At 30.1% G+C, this 14977-nt stretch overlaps 2 protein-coding genes across 2 annotated transcripts; one reads left to right on the top strand and one right to left on the bottom strand.

The window, feature by feature from the left end:
* The first annotated feature begins 1006 nt into the window (after positions 1-1006).
* On the top strand, positions 1007-3865 carry LOC113403366 (palmitoyltransferase ZDHHC16). The gene is made up of 5 exons (XM_026643896.2): positions 1007-1233; positions 1933-2080; positions 2409-2600; positions 2862-3117; positions 3213-3865. Exons 1-5 carry the CDS (start codon positions 1181-1183, stop codon positions 3713-3715), a joined length of 1152 nt encoding a protein of 383 aa, XP_026499681.2. The 5' UTR covers positions 1007-1180; the 3' UTR covers positions 3716-3865.
* A 4553-nt stretch (positions 3866-8418) lies between these two features.
* On the bottom strand, positions 8419-14977 carry LOC113403607 (T-cell acute lymphocytic leukemia protein 1 homolog). The gene is made up of 6 exons (XM_026644194.2): positions 14867-14977; positions 14580-14755; positions 14095-14200; positions 9912-10032; positions 8973-9063; positions 8419-8788 (listed from the first exon to the last, which is right to left on the bottom strand). Exons 1-6 carry the CDS (start codon positions 14917-14919, stop codon positions 8670-8672), a joined length of 666 nt encoding a protein of 221 aa, XP_026499979.1. The 5' UTR covers positions 14920-14977; the 3' UTR covers positions 8419-8669.

A 14977-nucleotide genomic window follows, 5' to 3' on the forward strand; every position in this document is an offset into this window, starting at 1 on the left:
GTCTGCCCCGACTTTCGGTATCTCGGTACATTCATTCAAGGCGATGGCGAAATAGATCGAACAGTGAGGCACAGGATTAACACAGGGTGGATGATATGGCGGCAGATTACGGGATTAAATTTAAGGGGAAGATCATAAGACTATGGTCAGACTTGCTGTTCTATATAGATCAGAGTCTACAAAAGGGATGACTGAAAGACAATTGCATGTAGCGGAGATGAGAATGTTGAGGTGAATATGTGGTGTTAAGCAAATGGATAGAGTAAGGAATGAGTACATAACAGGAAGTTTGAAAGTGGCACCGGTAACCGAGAAGCTATGTGGAAACCGGATGTAGTGGTATGGCATATTATGCGGAGAAATGAGGACCATGTTGTAAGGAGGGTCTTGAGCATGGACGTGAATGGATATAGAGGTAGGGGACGACCAAAGAAACGATGGGTGGACTGAGTGAAAGATGATATCGCTGGAAAGAATTTTACTAGTGAGATGACGTCAGACAGAGAAGTATGGAAGAAAAAGATATGCTTCGCTGACCCCAAATAAAATTAGTATAAGACAGGAGGGTGATGATGATGACTTTCAACGAGAAAAACCCAAATTTTAGGTATATTAGAAGATAATTTGACAAGGCTTTCACTTGGTACTAAAACTTTATACAAGCTTTTATGGGTATGTATTACCCACACACTAAATATTGTACCAAAAAGCAATACTTATTAGGGTTTTGATTCGGTTTGAAGATTGAGCGCTACCAAAACAGGCACAAGGAACATTGCATCTTAGTTCCACAGGTTGGCAACGCGATATAAGGATAATTATGAGCGATGATGGTCCACTTACCAACTGGTAGCCAATTTGCGCCTCCACCACATATTATATATATTTTGTACTTGTTATTCTTGCATGGGAATGCATTTACTTGTATTATTGTTAATTTTTGATATAACTATGATATTTTATTTCCTGATGTATTCTATGTCTGTACTCGGAGTTGTAATCTATAGGCTTTTGTCAACGTCAATGTTATGACATGGATACATATTTTAAAAATAAATATATAAAAATCTTTATAATGTTTGTTTAATAAGTGAATGAGTTTCATATTTTGTCGGAAACATTATATGTTTTGCCTAGATTTTATAAGAAATGTATACATTGATACAAATAATATATTAAAATGGTAGTATTTCAATGGCGGTTTCAATGGAGAGGACTCTACGGTAGAATAAAGTAAGTAATTGTTGATTTCTTTTAAATCTAGCGTAGATTTGTGTAAATAAAATAAATTTGGCGTTTAACAAATATGAGGTCTTATAATAACTTAATGTTAAAAGTATGGACACATACTCCACTAATTACATTTCATTGATATTGTTTACCTTCTTTTAATTATCATATAAATGAATGGTTACATATTACTGTTTTTTTCTCAAAATATTATTGGTATTAGGCGGTATTGGTTTCATATATTTTAATTAATTATAGTATAGACTAAGATAAAAGTATCATAATTACCCACCAATTGGGTAATTAATTACAAGAGAGGCTGGAATAGAATGGGGATTAAATCCAACCGTAATTTAACTCCAGATAACTTAAACAAGATTTATTTATTTTAACAAGAAGAAAAAGAATTTCTATACAACACTATAAAATATTCTTTCTTAATTTTTATAGACTTCAATGAAAATCTTTTAATTTTTTCCCAAATTCAATTTTTTATCTTCATAATTTATTTTTTAAAAGTATTAATTGAGACATTTATGAAAATTAAAATATCAAGTATCATTTTGTAATATTTAGAAAGGTATGAATAAAACACTGCAACATAAATTCTAGACTGAATTTAATGAATATGAATTGATTGAATTAATTATTTATTCTTTACTATTCCTGATTGCAAATAAAATATATTATTTTTTATTTTAGGGATTATATAACATGGAAAATTTCCCAAATTGTGTTGACTTTTTACACTCTCACATTCAACACACACATGGACCAGAATTATATAATTGACTGCCTCTTGGAACCAATTTTTTGGTTTGTCGATAACTTTGCTGGTAACTTAGGAAAGGTATGTATATTCATAACTATTTTTAATTTGAAATGAACAGGTTAATTCTTTTGTTTAATATAATTATGTAACAGTTGTAATACTAGCTGCAAAGTGAGTTACATTTTAATAAACACACAAAAGCAAAAAACAATTGCAAATAATTATTTAATTATTATAAAGAAGTAGAGGAATGAAACAGTTAAAATGAATAAGTTCCTGAATATATTTTTTTTGTGTAAGTTTTTGTGTAATTTTATGTTACAAATAGGTAAAAATTTGTGTCTTTGTGTGTAAGCAGTTAGATGATTCCTCACGTATAGGAAAATAATTTAATTATTTATTTAAGGTTTTTGTATTCTGTGTAACTGTTTTAACAACAGCTGTAGTAACTATTGCTTACTGGGTTGGATTGCCATATTGGTGGCAAAAAAATGAGTATATAACAGTATTTTTGGTGGTTTTCGGCAACTGGCTGCTACTGAATATTGTATTTCATTACTACATGGGTGTTTCAACTCCTCCAGGATATCCACCTCATGTAAGATATTTCATTTGATGATGATATTTTTATGAATAATTTTTATTGAGCAGTAAATAGAGTGTATGATTAGCCTCAGTCACTCATCATAACTATTTGCAAAAAATATTACTTTAAAAGGTTATGCAGAGTGCATTGAGGGTATTTTATTAGAGAACACATGAAAAACCAGAATGTAATACTTAACAATATATAACATTTGAGTGTTACGTGATATTAAAATAATAATATTTAGTATCTGCAATTTCTTTTAATTTTTAGGGTTCGATGATATCAGAAGCTGCAAGTATTTGCAAGAAATGTATTTCTCCAAAGCCACCCCGCACTCATCATTGTTCAGTATGTGATAGATGTGTCCTGGCAATGGACCATCATTGTCCCTGGTTAAACAACTGTGTGGGTTATTTCAATGTGCGTTACTTTTACCTCTACATGGCTTACATGGTAGCTGGAGTCGCTTTTGTCATAATCGCTGGTTTGGATTTGGGCTATCAAGTTCTTTGGGTTAATGACACAGGTAATTGGATTTTAATTCTATTTATTTTTTATTTCTTGAATATAAATAAAATAATGAAAAGTTTACTTTATAAAAATCACCATTGTAAATTTTAGGTGGGTTAACACAGGAACATGATCCAGATCTTATAGGGCATCCAGTTCGAATGAACCAAAGTGGTGTCCTTGTACCAGTTCAAGTTATCGCAGAGTATGATTCGGAGAATTCACCTCGAGAGCATCATCTTCCTACGCCTGTCATAACTGAGGCGCAGCGAATAACTGCTCATCCATGGAAAAGAAAAGCAGTTGTTTTCATGGCAGTTACGTGTTTATCAGTATTCTTCGCTCTCGGAACATTAATCATAATGCATGGAAAAAATATCAGTAAGGGTGAAACAAGTGTGGAGGCTCATATTAATGCGTCACTCAGAAAACTTGATAAAAACCAATTTAGGAATCCCTATAACTTTGGGAGAAAGAAAAATTGGAAATTATTCCTTGGTTTGACCCAAGGGAGGACATTTTTCAGGAATGTTTTATTTCCATCGAAGCATCCGCCATCGGGTAATGGACTTACATGGCACACGATTCACAACGCAATTGAAGATTGGCCGTAAATATTTATAATAGTTATAATTCTCTTCACATTAATCCAAAATGGTGTGACATCTTAGTACTTTGTGTGTACTTAATATTGAAAGGAATTATATTAATATTTAAGATTAAAATAAAATGCGAGATTTACACTAAGAGCAGTCTAAGATTTTGTGCGCTCATATTACAATTTTTTTTTGTATTCATGTAGGTGAAATTTGTATGTTGTAATTAATATAATTTAAGTATACTTATTTGCCATAAAAAATATGATTGTGCTATTTTTATAAATCTTTTTTTATCCTATTATGTCAAAGTTCCAAGTTTAATTACTTCGATCTGTCAATATCATTCCAACAATAATATTTGTAATTATTATTTTGCTTTTAATATTTTGTTCTACTTCTTGCGATTTATATGAAATATGTTGTTTATATGTTATTTAAAGAAATCAACCGTCTTAAGTAATCAACTTAACATTAAATTATTATATTAATATATTATAACTTTACATTAATTTAAAGTCAATGTCACTAGGGATGATGAATTTTATTCAGGCATTTAAGTTACGGTGAATAATGCATCTCGCATACTTTTGTGAACCTTGAAAATGTTACTGTTTTTTGGGCAGTCGAATAATAAGTATTAGATTATGCTAACTAGCTGTGTGTATTTACAAAGCCCTGTCCTCGAACATTAACTACATAAATCAGATTTAGATGCGTCATTATATCATTGATTGCAGAATATGAAAAGTGAACGCTGTATCGGCATTTTTATTTCAATCACGTCATCAACTCGAACCGCGACTCCGTGACCCACGGGACACATCCATGGCGTTATCGTCATCTACGCACTGTTAATGATATCTTTATGAAATAGACGTCGTCTCTCAGACTATTGACTTAAAATATTGGTATATTATTGTCATAGTAAATTAAATACGATAAGTTAATACATGTATTTATTTTTCATTATAAGCTAATCGGCACATTAACATTATAAGCACTAACATCTAGTCTCAAATAAAAGTGATGAAGAAATCAGTTTTTTATTTATTTTTTGTTAAGTTTTTACCCAATAAATAAATAGGTATAGCCTACAATTTACACTGTTATTTTAGCAATTAAAGGTTACAGGTAAGTTATTACCTGTATAATTCCACAGGTAATTCGTGACCGTGTTACGTTGTTGTAACTAGTCAACAATATTAGAAGATCAGTCCAAAAGTACGGCGACTGGCTACTAGTCGGATCATTCTGCAACTGCTTAATCAATTTAGGACCATAATTAATTATTCACTTTGTGCCAGCCTAACTAGGGAGATGGCCAGCCACGCATCACATATTCTACCGCCAATCGGCTATACTTAATATGTTTGTGTTCCAGTTCAAAGGGCGAATCAGTGTAACCACATACACTATAGTATAACAAGACATAACTTCTCATTTCACAAGGTTGGTGGCGTATTGGCGATGTAAAGGAGGTTATTTCTTTTTTCGGCGCCATTGTATATAGGCTTTGGTGACCACTTACAATCAGGTGATCCATTTGCCATTCCGCTTACGAATGCCCTAAAACCCGTATATATTATATGCTCTAAGCTTGGTGTCGGAATTTATTTGTCTTACATCTTTAAACTGCGTCAATATTGATACTTCAAATTTCATATTTCAGCCAAAATACCAGCGACATTTTTTTTAAATCTTATAACATTAATTGTTTTAGACTTGGTAATAAGAGTTACGTATTTATAATGTTAGGTCCGGTTGATGAGCTTTTCGGCAGAGTTATAAAAACAAAAAACATATAATCACATCTTTTCCTAATTAATCAGTTGATTCGATTCTAATAAAAAGCTTTTTTTAGAAGTAAATGGATCTGCTAGCTATTGAGAAGTATCAATTTCACACGTAATTCCGCAACGCAATCGCTTCTACTTGCCTAGAGCGTGTTGGTATGCTCGATCCTAATGTTTTGCGCCGGTCATAAATGCCACAAGAATGATTTCTAACCGGACATGCGCAGGGCGTTGCGGCGATCAATAGATGTGATGAACGCCCTGCTTCTTTCACAATCTTTCAATAGATAACATGTTGTATCCGTGTTATTTACTGTATGTTACGAGAGTTATAAGTTTAAACATTTTAAGTTGTAAAAATAAAAAATAAAATATATACAGGGTTATTGGTAATTCGACGTATTCCCGTTAGGAGGTGATAGGGGTGACTATTTCACTAGACTTAGACTAGTAAAAAATCTTCGTAAGCTGCAGTATTTAGATTACTTTTTTCACTACAATAATGTTTATTGTGGTAGTTAGTAATACCATCTTGATCAAATTTGAATGTGTCGGTCCAGAGGATTTTTTAAAAAAAGATGCATCTTCTAAATCCTCATTAAGCATGAATCTACAGAAAGCAACTCTTCTTTCAGCATCCTCTTCGTAAATAACGTGCACAGGATTAAAATGATAATACAAAATATTTTTATTGTAACTTAGCCACTGAACTGTTTATGAATCTAAATTTAATTTTAAATTTGTATTAAGCAAGTAAATTAAGTAAATAAGTAAGTTTTTTTACATTTGTTATTATTTTAAATCAATTTTGTGGGAATTTTAAAGAGCGACCTTTAGTACGAATTCGGTCATGTTCGGATACGAATTTCCACCAGCGTCCTTTCTGATCATTTTATTTCGGTTCCTTTGAAATAAATTCCTAGTTTTTTATACATTTTCGGAAAGCTAATTAAACGATTATTTTTTTAAAATAATCTGCAGAACAAGTTTCATAATGATTTTTTTGTTTTTCATAGGCTATTTCATGGCATTTATATTTTATATTTCATGGCATATTTGAGGGAAAAAATAAAAAAAATATTGAAATAATATCGTTTTCTGTCTTGCATTTTTAAATTTGGACCGATAATTATTGTTTAAATATTGAAAAATATCCAGTGTTTAATCGTTTTTATAAATCAGAAGAAAAAAGTAGATTTTAATCGAAACTTTTTTTTTTTAAACAAAATTTTTAAAGTTGCAATTTTGACTTATTTTGAAAAAATCTAAAAAGCGTGATAACTCAAAAATGGTTTACTTTTGCATTATGCACATGGGGGTTAAAATTATCGCAAATAGTCACCCCTATCACCTCCTAACGGGAATACGTCGAATTATTTTTACTACAGTCTTCAATTAAAAGCAAATAAAGAAATAAAACGCATAATAAAAATTATAGAGTAGCTTTTATTCAATAATAATTATGATCACATAAGAAATTGGTATTGTATTGTAAAAACACATTTCATCTAATTTTCTAGCTGTTATCTAATTTGTATTACATCACTTAAATACTATATTGCACCTTTTGACTATATAAAAAAACTACGCGATGTGAATTAACCTACTTTGTATTAATACGTTTTATAACGATATCTATTGTTCAGTTTACGTTGGCACTTGGATATTGTAATTATGACTATATTATTGTGTATTAATTATACATAGGCAGCTTAAATATTTTTAACACTCAGTTGTTATTTAAAAACAGTTAAATAAATAACTATATTTGTTACGGATCAGATATATTTTAGATTATTTTTTAACACAAAATAATGCGTGAATAAAAAGTGTGACACGTACTGAGCTTCATAATTTTTAACAAATATTTTAAAAAAATGAAATTTATTTAATTGCAATATTTAAAATACAAAAAATATAACTACCTCAGTTAGGTATTTAAAAATATATTCTTATATAAATGGTTATTTCTTTATGATTAATGTGAAAAGAACTTGCAAATGATCGTGTTATTTTATATCCATTGTTCCTTGAGTATAGGTAGGTTGTATATCAAAAGTATTTTGAAATAAGTATGTACTTACCTAGTTAGATAAGACATAAATGCCATTTTGTTAATTTCTTTTCATTAAAAGTTACTACTCATACAATGAATATTAAATTTTAAATGAATATTTACCTATTCCGTATAAATAAGACCGCGGCGGCCATTAGATACCTTAATACTGTTGTAAAAATATATTTTTAAATGTATGTATGAATCTATGTAACAAACTTAATAAATAATAACAAAATTAGATACATTATTTTCAACCAGCATGTTGTCGTTTTAAAAGGTTAATAAGGCGAAAGAGCCTAGAATTGGTGTGTTTTTGTGTATTGTACTTCAGTAGTTTAGGCGTAAGCCCTAATTGTAAAACCTTTGTTTTACCTCCAGTTTCTGAAATGCTGATCTGTCTGATCGTCAAATTATCTTAATTGGCTTTAATCGGTCTTTGATAGGTGGCAGCTAATGTCGCTATAGGCTAACAATGGGCGATCAAAATTTAGCATTCTTTGAATAAATTTTTCGATTTACCATTCATAAAAAAAACTCAGTTTCAAGACAGGATAGCGTTCATCTAACGTTCTCCCCCATTGAGAAAAACATGTCAGCAACAGACTGCGGCTATCAAAATATAGGTATATTCCAATTGAAGAATCAATATTAGGAATTTTTGTTTTGCAAAATTTGATATTCTTTCCCGGATTAATATTTCTTTCTTACGTATTGATTTCTTGACATTCTGTTAAGTAGGCATTAAGCCTTTATGAATAACTTAAAAAACGATTATATATATTTTTTAAATACATAATATTTAAAATTATACCTACTCAATGTCCAGTACGTACTAGTAATTTCCAATTGCAACAAAATAGTTACATATTATAACTTTAAAAGGCCAGAAGCAACAAAACTATTAATCTCGTTTCATTAAACATCATTTTAAATATTGAGATATACAATTTCACTATACGTTCTAACTAAACTAGTTTAATAAATATTAGTAATTTAGAATATTTATTTGAATATTTATCATTAAATTATAACAATGTACGAATGCTTCACTTTTATAAGTACTTTTAATATACCAGAAATATAAAGGGGAAGAAATGTTGCCTTGAAAAGTGTCCTTTTAATTGTGAGTATATTGAAGATTGTCAGAACTGAGTGCCAGTGAAGTTAGGACGCTTCTCCGCTGTGGATTTACACCAAGATTCTCCCAGTTGATCCACGATAGTCTAGCTGTTAAATCTGTACAAAAAAGTTTAAGAATCAGCAATTGATATTTTATTAACTTAAATTTTAAACAAAAGAATATCTCTATGACCCTATAATTATGTCAAGTTGCATTAAATAGCCCCTAAATGTATATTTATTTTGAAAAGTTAATAATGGAAATCTAATATTAAATGGTTGATTGTTGTTGTAAACTTACCACTTGTATTCCAATGAGCTCGATCTGCTTTGATTTCGCCGCGAAGACATTTTTCTACGTATGTCAATGGATCGTAATCTGCATCCAAAACCTAATAAGTAGCAAAATAATGTTTTTAAAAATGTACAACGATCAGTTTTCGTACATGTTGAAAATTATACAAACAGGAAAGTATAGAATGTTCTACGTCAAATGGTTAAGTGTAATAAAATGACCTACTCATAAATTGTTTAGTAATAAGTACGTATGTATCAAAAAGCGTCATCAAACTTAGTATATTAATTGAGTAAAACAAAAGCTAGATAATTTTGAAGACGGCATATTAAACTAATAAAGTAATAAGTACATATCTATATGATAAATTGCATAGTAACTAAAAATATTTGTAAGTAAAGACAATATAATACATCTGTTCAGATTACATGCTGATTATTATGTTGAGGCGAGTTTCCCCGTTGAATCATAATGTCGATCCTCTGGGCCAGTGGAGACGATAAGACTAGGATACTATTCTTAATTTTTATTTGTATATTTTTAATTAAGGCTCAAGTGTAAATAAGTTTTATGTAAATAATAATTTAATGTAGGTAAGTGTAGCCTTATGCAAGGACTAATGTAAACACGGACTTGAACTCTGATCTTTATACAAAATGTATGTAGTTTTTTAAGGTATTGTTAATATAGGTATTTATTTGCATATCTAAGCAATTGAATAGATATTCAATTTCATAAGTAGAAATAACGCTATATTTGCCCTTATCTAAATATTTGCTAAAAAACTTCTTTTCAGTATACTTTTTACTTATAGCTTTATTATCTACATTTGTTTAATTAAAAAAACCTTTGTAAATACATACATATATCAATTTTTAATAGTAACAACATATTATATAGATCACAATTATTATTTTTTCAATGTTAATTTCTTGTAACACTTACCTCTCTTAAGAGCGCTATGTAGGCAATGGCAAGGCGAAGAGTGTCAATCTTGCTGAGACGTTTCTCATAAGGAAAAGTCGGCACATGCACTCGCAATTCGTCGAACGCCGAGTTTATACTGCTAAAGTCAGAATATCACACACACATTTTAGTAATGTCGTCAAATATAATAAGTTACTAGAACAATAATTGTAATATTATCGTTTCTGTATGAAATAATACATTTTCGATTAAGTATGTATTCGTAGTTCGTACATACATATATACGATATATATATAAAATTTGGAAAAGAGATCCTAGTAAAGTCAAATCCTAGTAAAGTAAAAGTAAAATCTTCATTCGATTAAGCAATTTTAGTCGTCATTTTACAAGTAAATAAAAACCTACTACCGGTTAAATATGTAAATCCCGATATTATGTTGGGAAAAATGATGTAAATGCATGCATTAAGAAGTTGAATTTTATATATTGTGTAGTGTATTTTTAGTATGAATTGAAATGCCAAGAATACCTATGAGAAATTTGAAAAATCTACCGAATCGATGGAGTTGCGAATTAATATTTACATTTTTGAGGAAGAATGGGTCATTATTTTTGATATTGTCGTTTAACCGTCTGTAAGGAATTTGCTCTAATGATAAATCTATCAAGATTCACCATTTTGCTGCGTTTTTACGCTATTCAATTCAGTTTATATGAATTTTTCACTGTTAATCATTGTTGAATTAAATGAGAATACAAAAAAAAACAAATTGAAACTAGTTAATGGCCGTATTCTTTCTCAATGGGAACTTCATCATTTAAAAAGAAAAATTCCTAATCTATGACTTGTTTTTACAGGACTAAATTCAGTTTCAATTAAAAATGTATATATTTCAGGGTACGTACTTATCATGACATGAAAATTTCTAGAAGAAAAAAAATTGAACTCTACCACTATGTGAACTCTTCAAGTACTCTCTAATTTTTATATTTACACATACCTAATCGACTTTAGCGAGTTTTTGTAAATCGACTATATTCATATATAAGTATTTTAAAAAATATTCCAATAAAAATACAAAATAATACAACAACTATACGAAAAAAAAAATACCTATGGTCAAAACATATCACATTAAATGGGCAGGTAAGCGACACAGGGAAGAAAAAAATATATAGTGGCTTTAGGCGCATTCTTAGGATATTTGCAACACCCGGTACTTCTATGTTTGCAAGAAGACGCATTCGGCGCATTAAGACCCTCGGCATCAATAACCAGCCATATTCTATACGGTTCCGACTTATTCTAATGTAGTAGATTATTTTTTCGAATATTACTTGATATACAGGCAATGAATTCGGAAAGGACAGCTTACGTTTACTCCTCGTATATACAATGATTGTTACCGTTTCTATCGAAAAGATCTATATTATTGGCAATATACATAATAATGTTGTAAATATATTGTGAAGAATCTGTAAGTATACCCACTTTATTAAAAATATCCGAAGGGAATCGTGAGCTCCAAGATCATAAATAGACCGGACAGTTATTTTTTGCAGTATGAAAATAGTTTCAATATCTGTAGCGTTTCCCCAAAGCAGAATGCCGTAAGACATAATACCATAAAAGTAATCAAAGTATACTAATCGAGCAGTATCAACTCTCAATATATAATTGATTTCTACTCTAACTTCTTAAATTAATATAAAACATATTTCAAATTAATTTGATATTAATTTGAAGAAAGTACTTAGTATAAAGTTTATCTGGCACCTGAGTCATTAATTTCAAGTTAGGTATTTTAGACCTCACGATATCCTTAAAACAATTAAATTTTTTAACTGTTGTAGATGTACATATTATAATTTTACTTGAATAACTTATTATTTTGTAAATGTAATACATACATTGTCAATAGACATAGAGGTCTGGCTTGTTATCTGAGTTGGTTCACAATGTTATAATTGTGGTATTCAAAATTCGGATTAGAATTACAATACAGTAGGTATGGAATATATTTCGATTAATAGAAATTTTAATCTAATAGTAATATAGGGACAGCTGTCCTATAAGAAAAAAACTTGAAAGTTACAGAACAAGATCGACACCAATAATTATAATATTTGATTGTAATGTTGAATACATCAATCCATCAAGTATATCGCCGATAAAATAGTTATAAAATTACGTTGTTGCTTAGGTTTACTACGGCAAAATATATTGAAGTTAAGCGGTCCTTTAGCGAATAACATTTTTTTAATTATCTAGGTATTACGATAAATTATTGTGATACCAAAACCACAACTTTGGAAGTTGTAGAAATTTATGAAATATTTTTTTGCAAAAGGTTAGTTTTAACTCTTTCATCAAATAGAATTGTTATAGCTACTTGACCCGCCCCGGTTACACACGGGTGGAATATATTAAATATACTACTGAATGTCTTACTACGTTCACAGTTTTTTAGTCATCAGACAATACAACCCGCTACGTCCCTGCGCTTTAAATCTATAATATCTTCGAAAATATTTATTTAATACTATAAAGGGCCATATTGATCTATTTACGACATCACTTTAGAAACCTCTAAAATAATCAGTGCTTCTCTACTATATTGTGCATGTATTATACATATAAACCTTCCTTTTTAATCAATCTATCTATCTATTAAACAAACTGCACCAAAATCTGTTGTGTATTTTTAAAGATCAAATTATACACAGGGACGGACTGCGGTAAGCGACTTTTTTATACTATGTAATGCGAAATCATTATTATTGCTACTTTAAGAGATTTAGATCTCAAAAATGTATACAGAAAAAACAAAATAGCCTTTTTTTAATGGAACAACTGGTATTTTTTTTTTGATATATTAGAACCTACCTACCATTGACGCAATGACACGTCATAAAGGGATAAAAAAATTAAATGTTTAAAATATTTACGTTTAAGCTCAGTGTTTTTCTAATAGGATAAATTAAAAAAATGTGTACAGCAGTTGTCATTATTACAAGTTTATTCTTATTATGTTATCTTTTTTTAAAGATAAATGAATTTATTTAGTGGTAGAGCTTTGTGCGAGCTCGTCTGAGGTACCACCCAGTCACCAGATATTTTTAAGCAAATATTGCTTAGTATTGTCTATTGACGGTGGTGACCACTTACCATCAGGTGGCCAAGTAGCCCGTCCGTCAACTAATATAAACACAAATATAAATACTCTTCTCCAAACAATAACCGGCTTCATAAATTTGCCTAAATATACACCTCATATAAAAACTTAACAATATGCAATACCAATAATATTGCGACGGGACCAACTTACTGCTGCACAGAACCCGTGAACAGTAAAACACAAAAACAATAATTATAATCGGGTCATAAACAAATTAAGATGAAGTCGGTTAAAATAGAGATATAGCCACTCGCAGTGTTATGTAGGTAATTAGTACATATTGTACGCTTGTCACCTATAACGCCTACGCCCTAAGCGTTAAAAATAAATATTGGTGAAACAGATTTTTATAATTCATAAATTTATCATAACCCAGATAACTAGTTATGAAATATACTTAATAATTATCTATTGAAGTAATCTAAACATTCGTAACTGCTAAATACCTAATTAGAAATAGCAGTCGTCTCGCAAAATGAAAATGTAGGTAAATACTTAAGTAAAAGATTTGAAGAAACATTGTAATCAAACTTAGTAATTCTTTGACTAAAATTTCATTCGCTCAATAGAACCTAGCAAGGCCCTGTACCTCAATAGAAAAGAAAAATTAAAATAATATTGATAAATATATATTAATGTAAATATATAACTAAATAAGAACGCAAAATACATCTACTTAAAATAGTTAGAAAGCAGTAATCCACTTTATAATATTTATTCTAACGTTTTACTCTAAGTATAAAAAATGTTATCGGCATAGGCTTAACTGTATAGGTACAAGAGCATGAACCTCAAAAAATATTCAATACAGCAAAGAAAATGTTGATTCTTTAGACGTTATATAATTAGTTGCACGTTTTAAAAAACTCGTTAAAAGTTAATCTTATGAATGAAGCATGAAGAAATAACTCAAGAATTCTGATTTAGTTAATGCTCATCTAGCTGCTATACTAGTTACCCCTGTGCCAATAGACTTGCTATACACAGATGCAAATGAAAGTGGTACCCATTGGGTCCGGACCTCAGCATCCGTCGTCTCTCCCGAACGTTAGCAGCAGCTCGCTGCACGCGGTATGGAGACCCACCGCATTGATAGTCCGTCTCAACCGATGACTCCAAAAGCGCATCTACACAAAACATTCACCATAAATAGCTAATTTATTAACACAAATACACATCGAAACATGAGGTTCGCATAGCTTTCGTGGTACAATTTTATCTAAAAAAGTCTGTATTTCGCCTGCTAACTAAAAACTTAGAATATATACATATAAAATATATATCGGAATCAGTTCAGGTAGAAATAATGCATTCGCGATTACCACAATTTAATTATTCTTTCTAGAAAAACTTTACTTAATTTTGTCAACTTAAAATAAGTTTACAGTTCATCAAAATGGATTGCAATTTTATTATTGAAATAATTATATTTAAAATAGTTTTCTAACAAACTACCTAACAAAAAAAATACGTTAAATAACAAATATCATGTAGAAAATAATTTACCTGTATGTAATTGTCTGGAATGTTGATGGACGTAGGCAGCAAGAGGCAGTTGCAGCCTAGTCCTCGCAGCTGCATACACACACGAGGGTAGTTCCGTGGTTATAGAAGGACCTTCGTCATCGGAGCCGTCGGCATAAGCGAACTTGAGCCCCGAATAACCCAACCGCCTATTTTCACTACAATATTAAATATAAAATTATTTTTTAAATGAGTCTATTTTATTAACATTTGCAACATGAAAAATAAAAAACGTTTTCATTGCTAATACTAAAATAGCTTAAAGTAACCTCAAAGGCGGTGAAGTCGAAGAATCGGCAACCTGAGTTCTTGTTCCTGACATATTTTTTTGTTAATTTGCAAAATTTGTTTTCCTATTTTGTACTTTTCCTTATCCGCTT

Source organism: Vanessa tameamea, chromosome Z, assembly GCF_037043105.1.
Source record: "Vanessa tameamea isolate UH-Manoa-2023 chromosome Z, ilVanTame1 primary haplotype, whole genome shotgun sequence".
NCBI classification, from domain to species: domain Eukaryota; kingdom Metazoa; phylum Arthropoda; class Insecta; order Lepidoptera; family Nymphalidae; genus Vanessa; species Vanessa tameamea.

Excerpts from the sequence above, each read along its gene's own strand:
- LOC113403366 (XM_026643896.2), top strand. The coding sequence starts at position 1,181 with ATGGTAGTATTTCAATGGCGGTTTCAATGGAGAGGACTCTACGGTAGA. Across the intron at positions 2,081-2,408 it reads TTGCTGGTAACTTAGGAAAG|GTTTTTGTATTCTGTGTAAC; the intron begins GTATGTATATTC and ends TATTTATTTAAG. Across the intron at positions 2,601-2,861 it reads CTCCAGGATATCCACCTCAT|GGTTCGATGATATCAGAAGC; the intron begins GTAAGATATTTC and ends TTTAATTTTTAG.
- LOC113403607 (XM_026644194.2), bottom strand. The coding sequence starts at position 14,919 with ATGTCAGGAACAAGAACTCAGGTTGCCGATTCTTCGACTTCACCGCCT. Across the intron at positions 10,033-14,094 it reads GAGAGACGACGGATGCTGAG|CAGTATAAACTCGGCGTTCG; the intron begins GTCCGGACCCAA and ends TTCTGACTTTAG. Across the intron at positions 9,064-9,911 it reads ACATAGCGCTCTTAAGAGAG|GTTTTGGATGCAGATTACGA; the intron begins GTAAGTGTTACA and ends GCTACTTATTAG.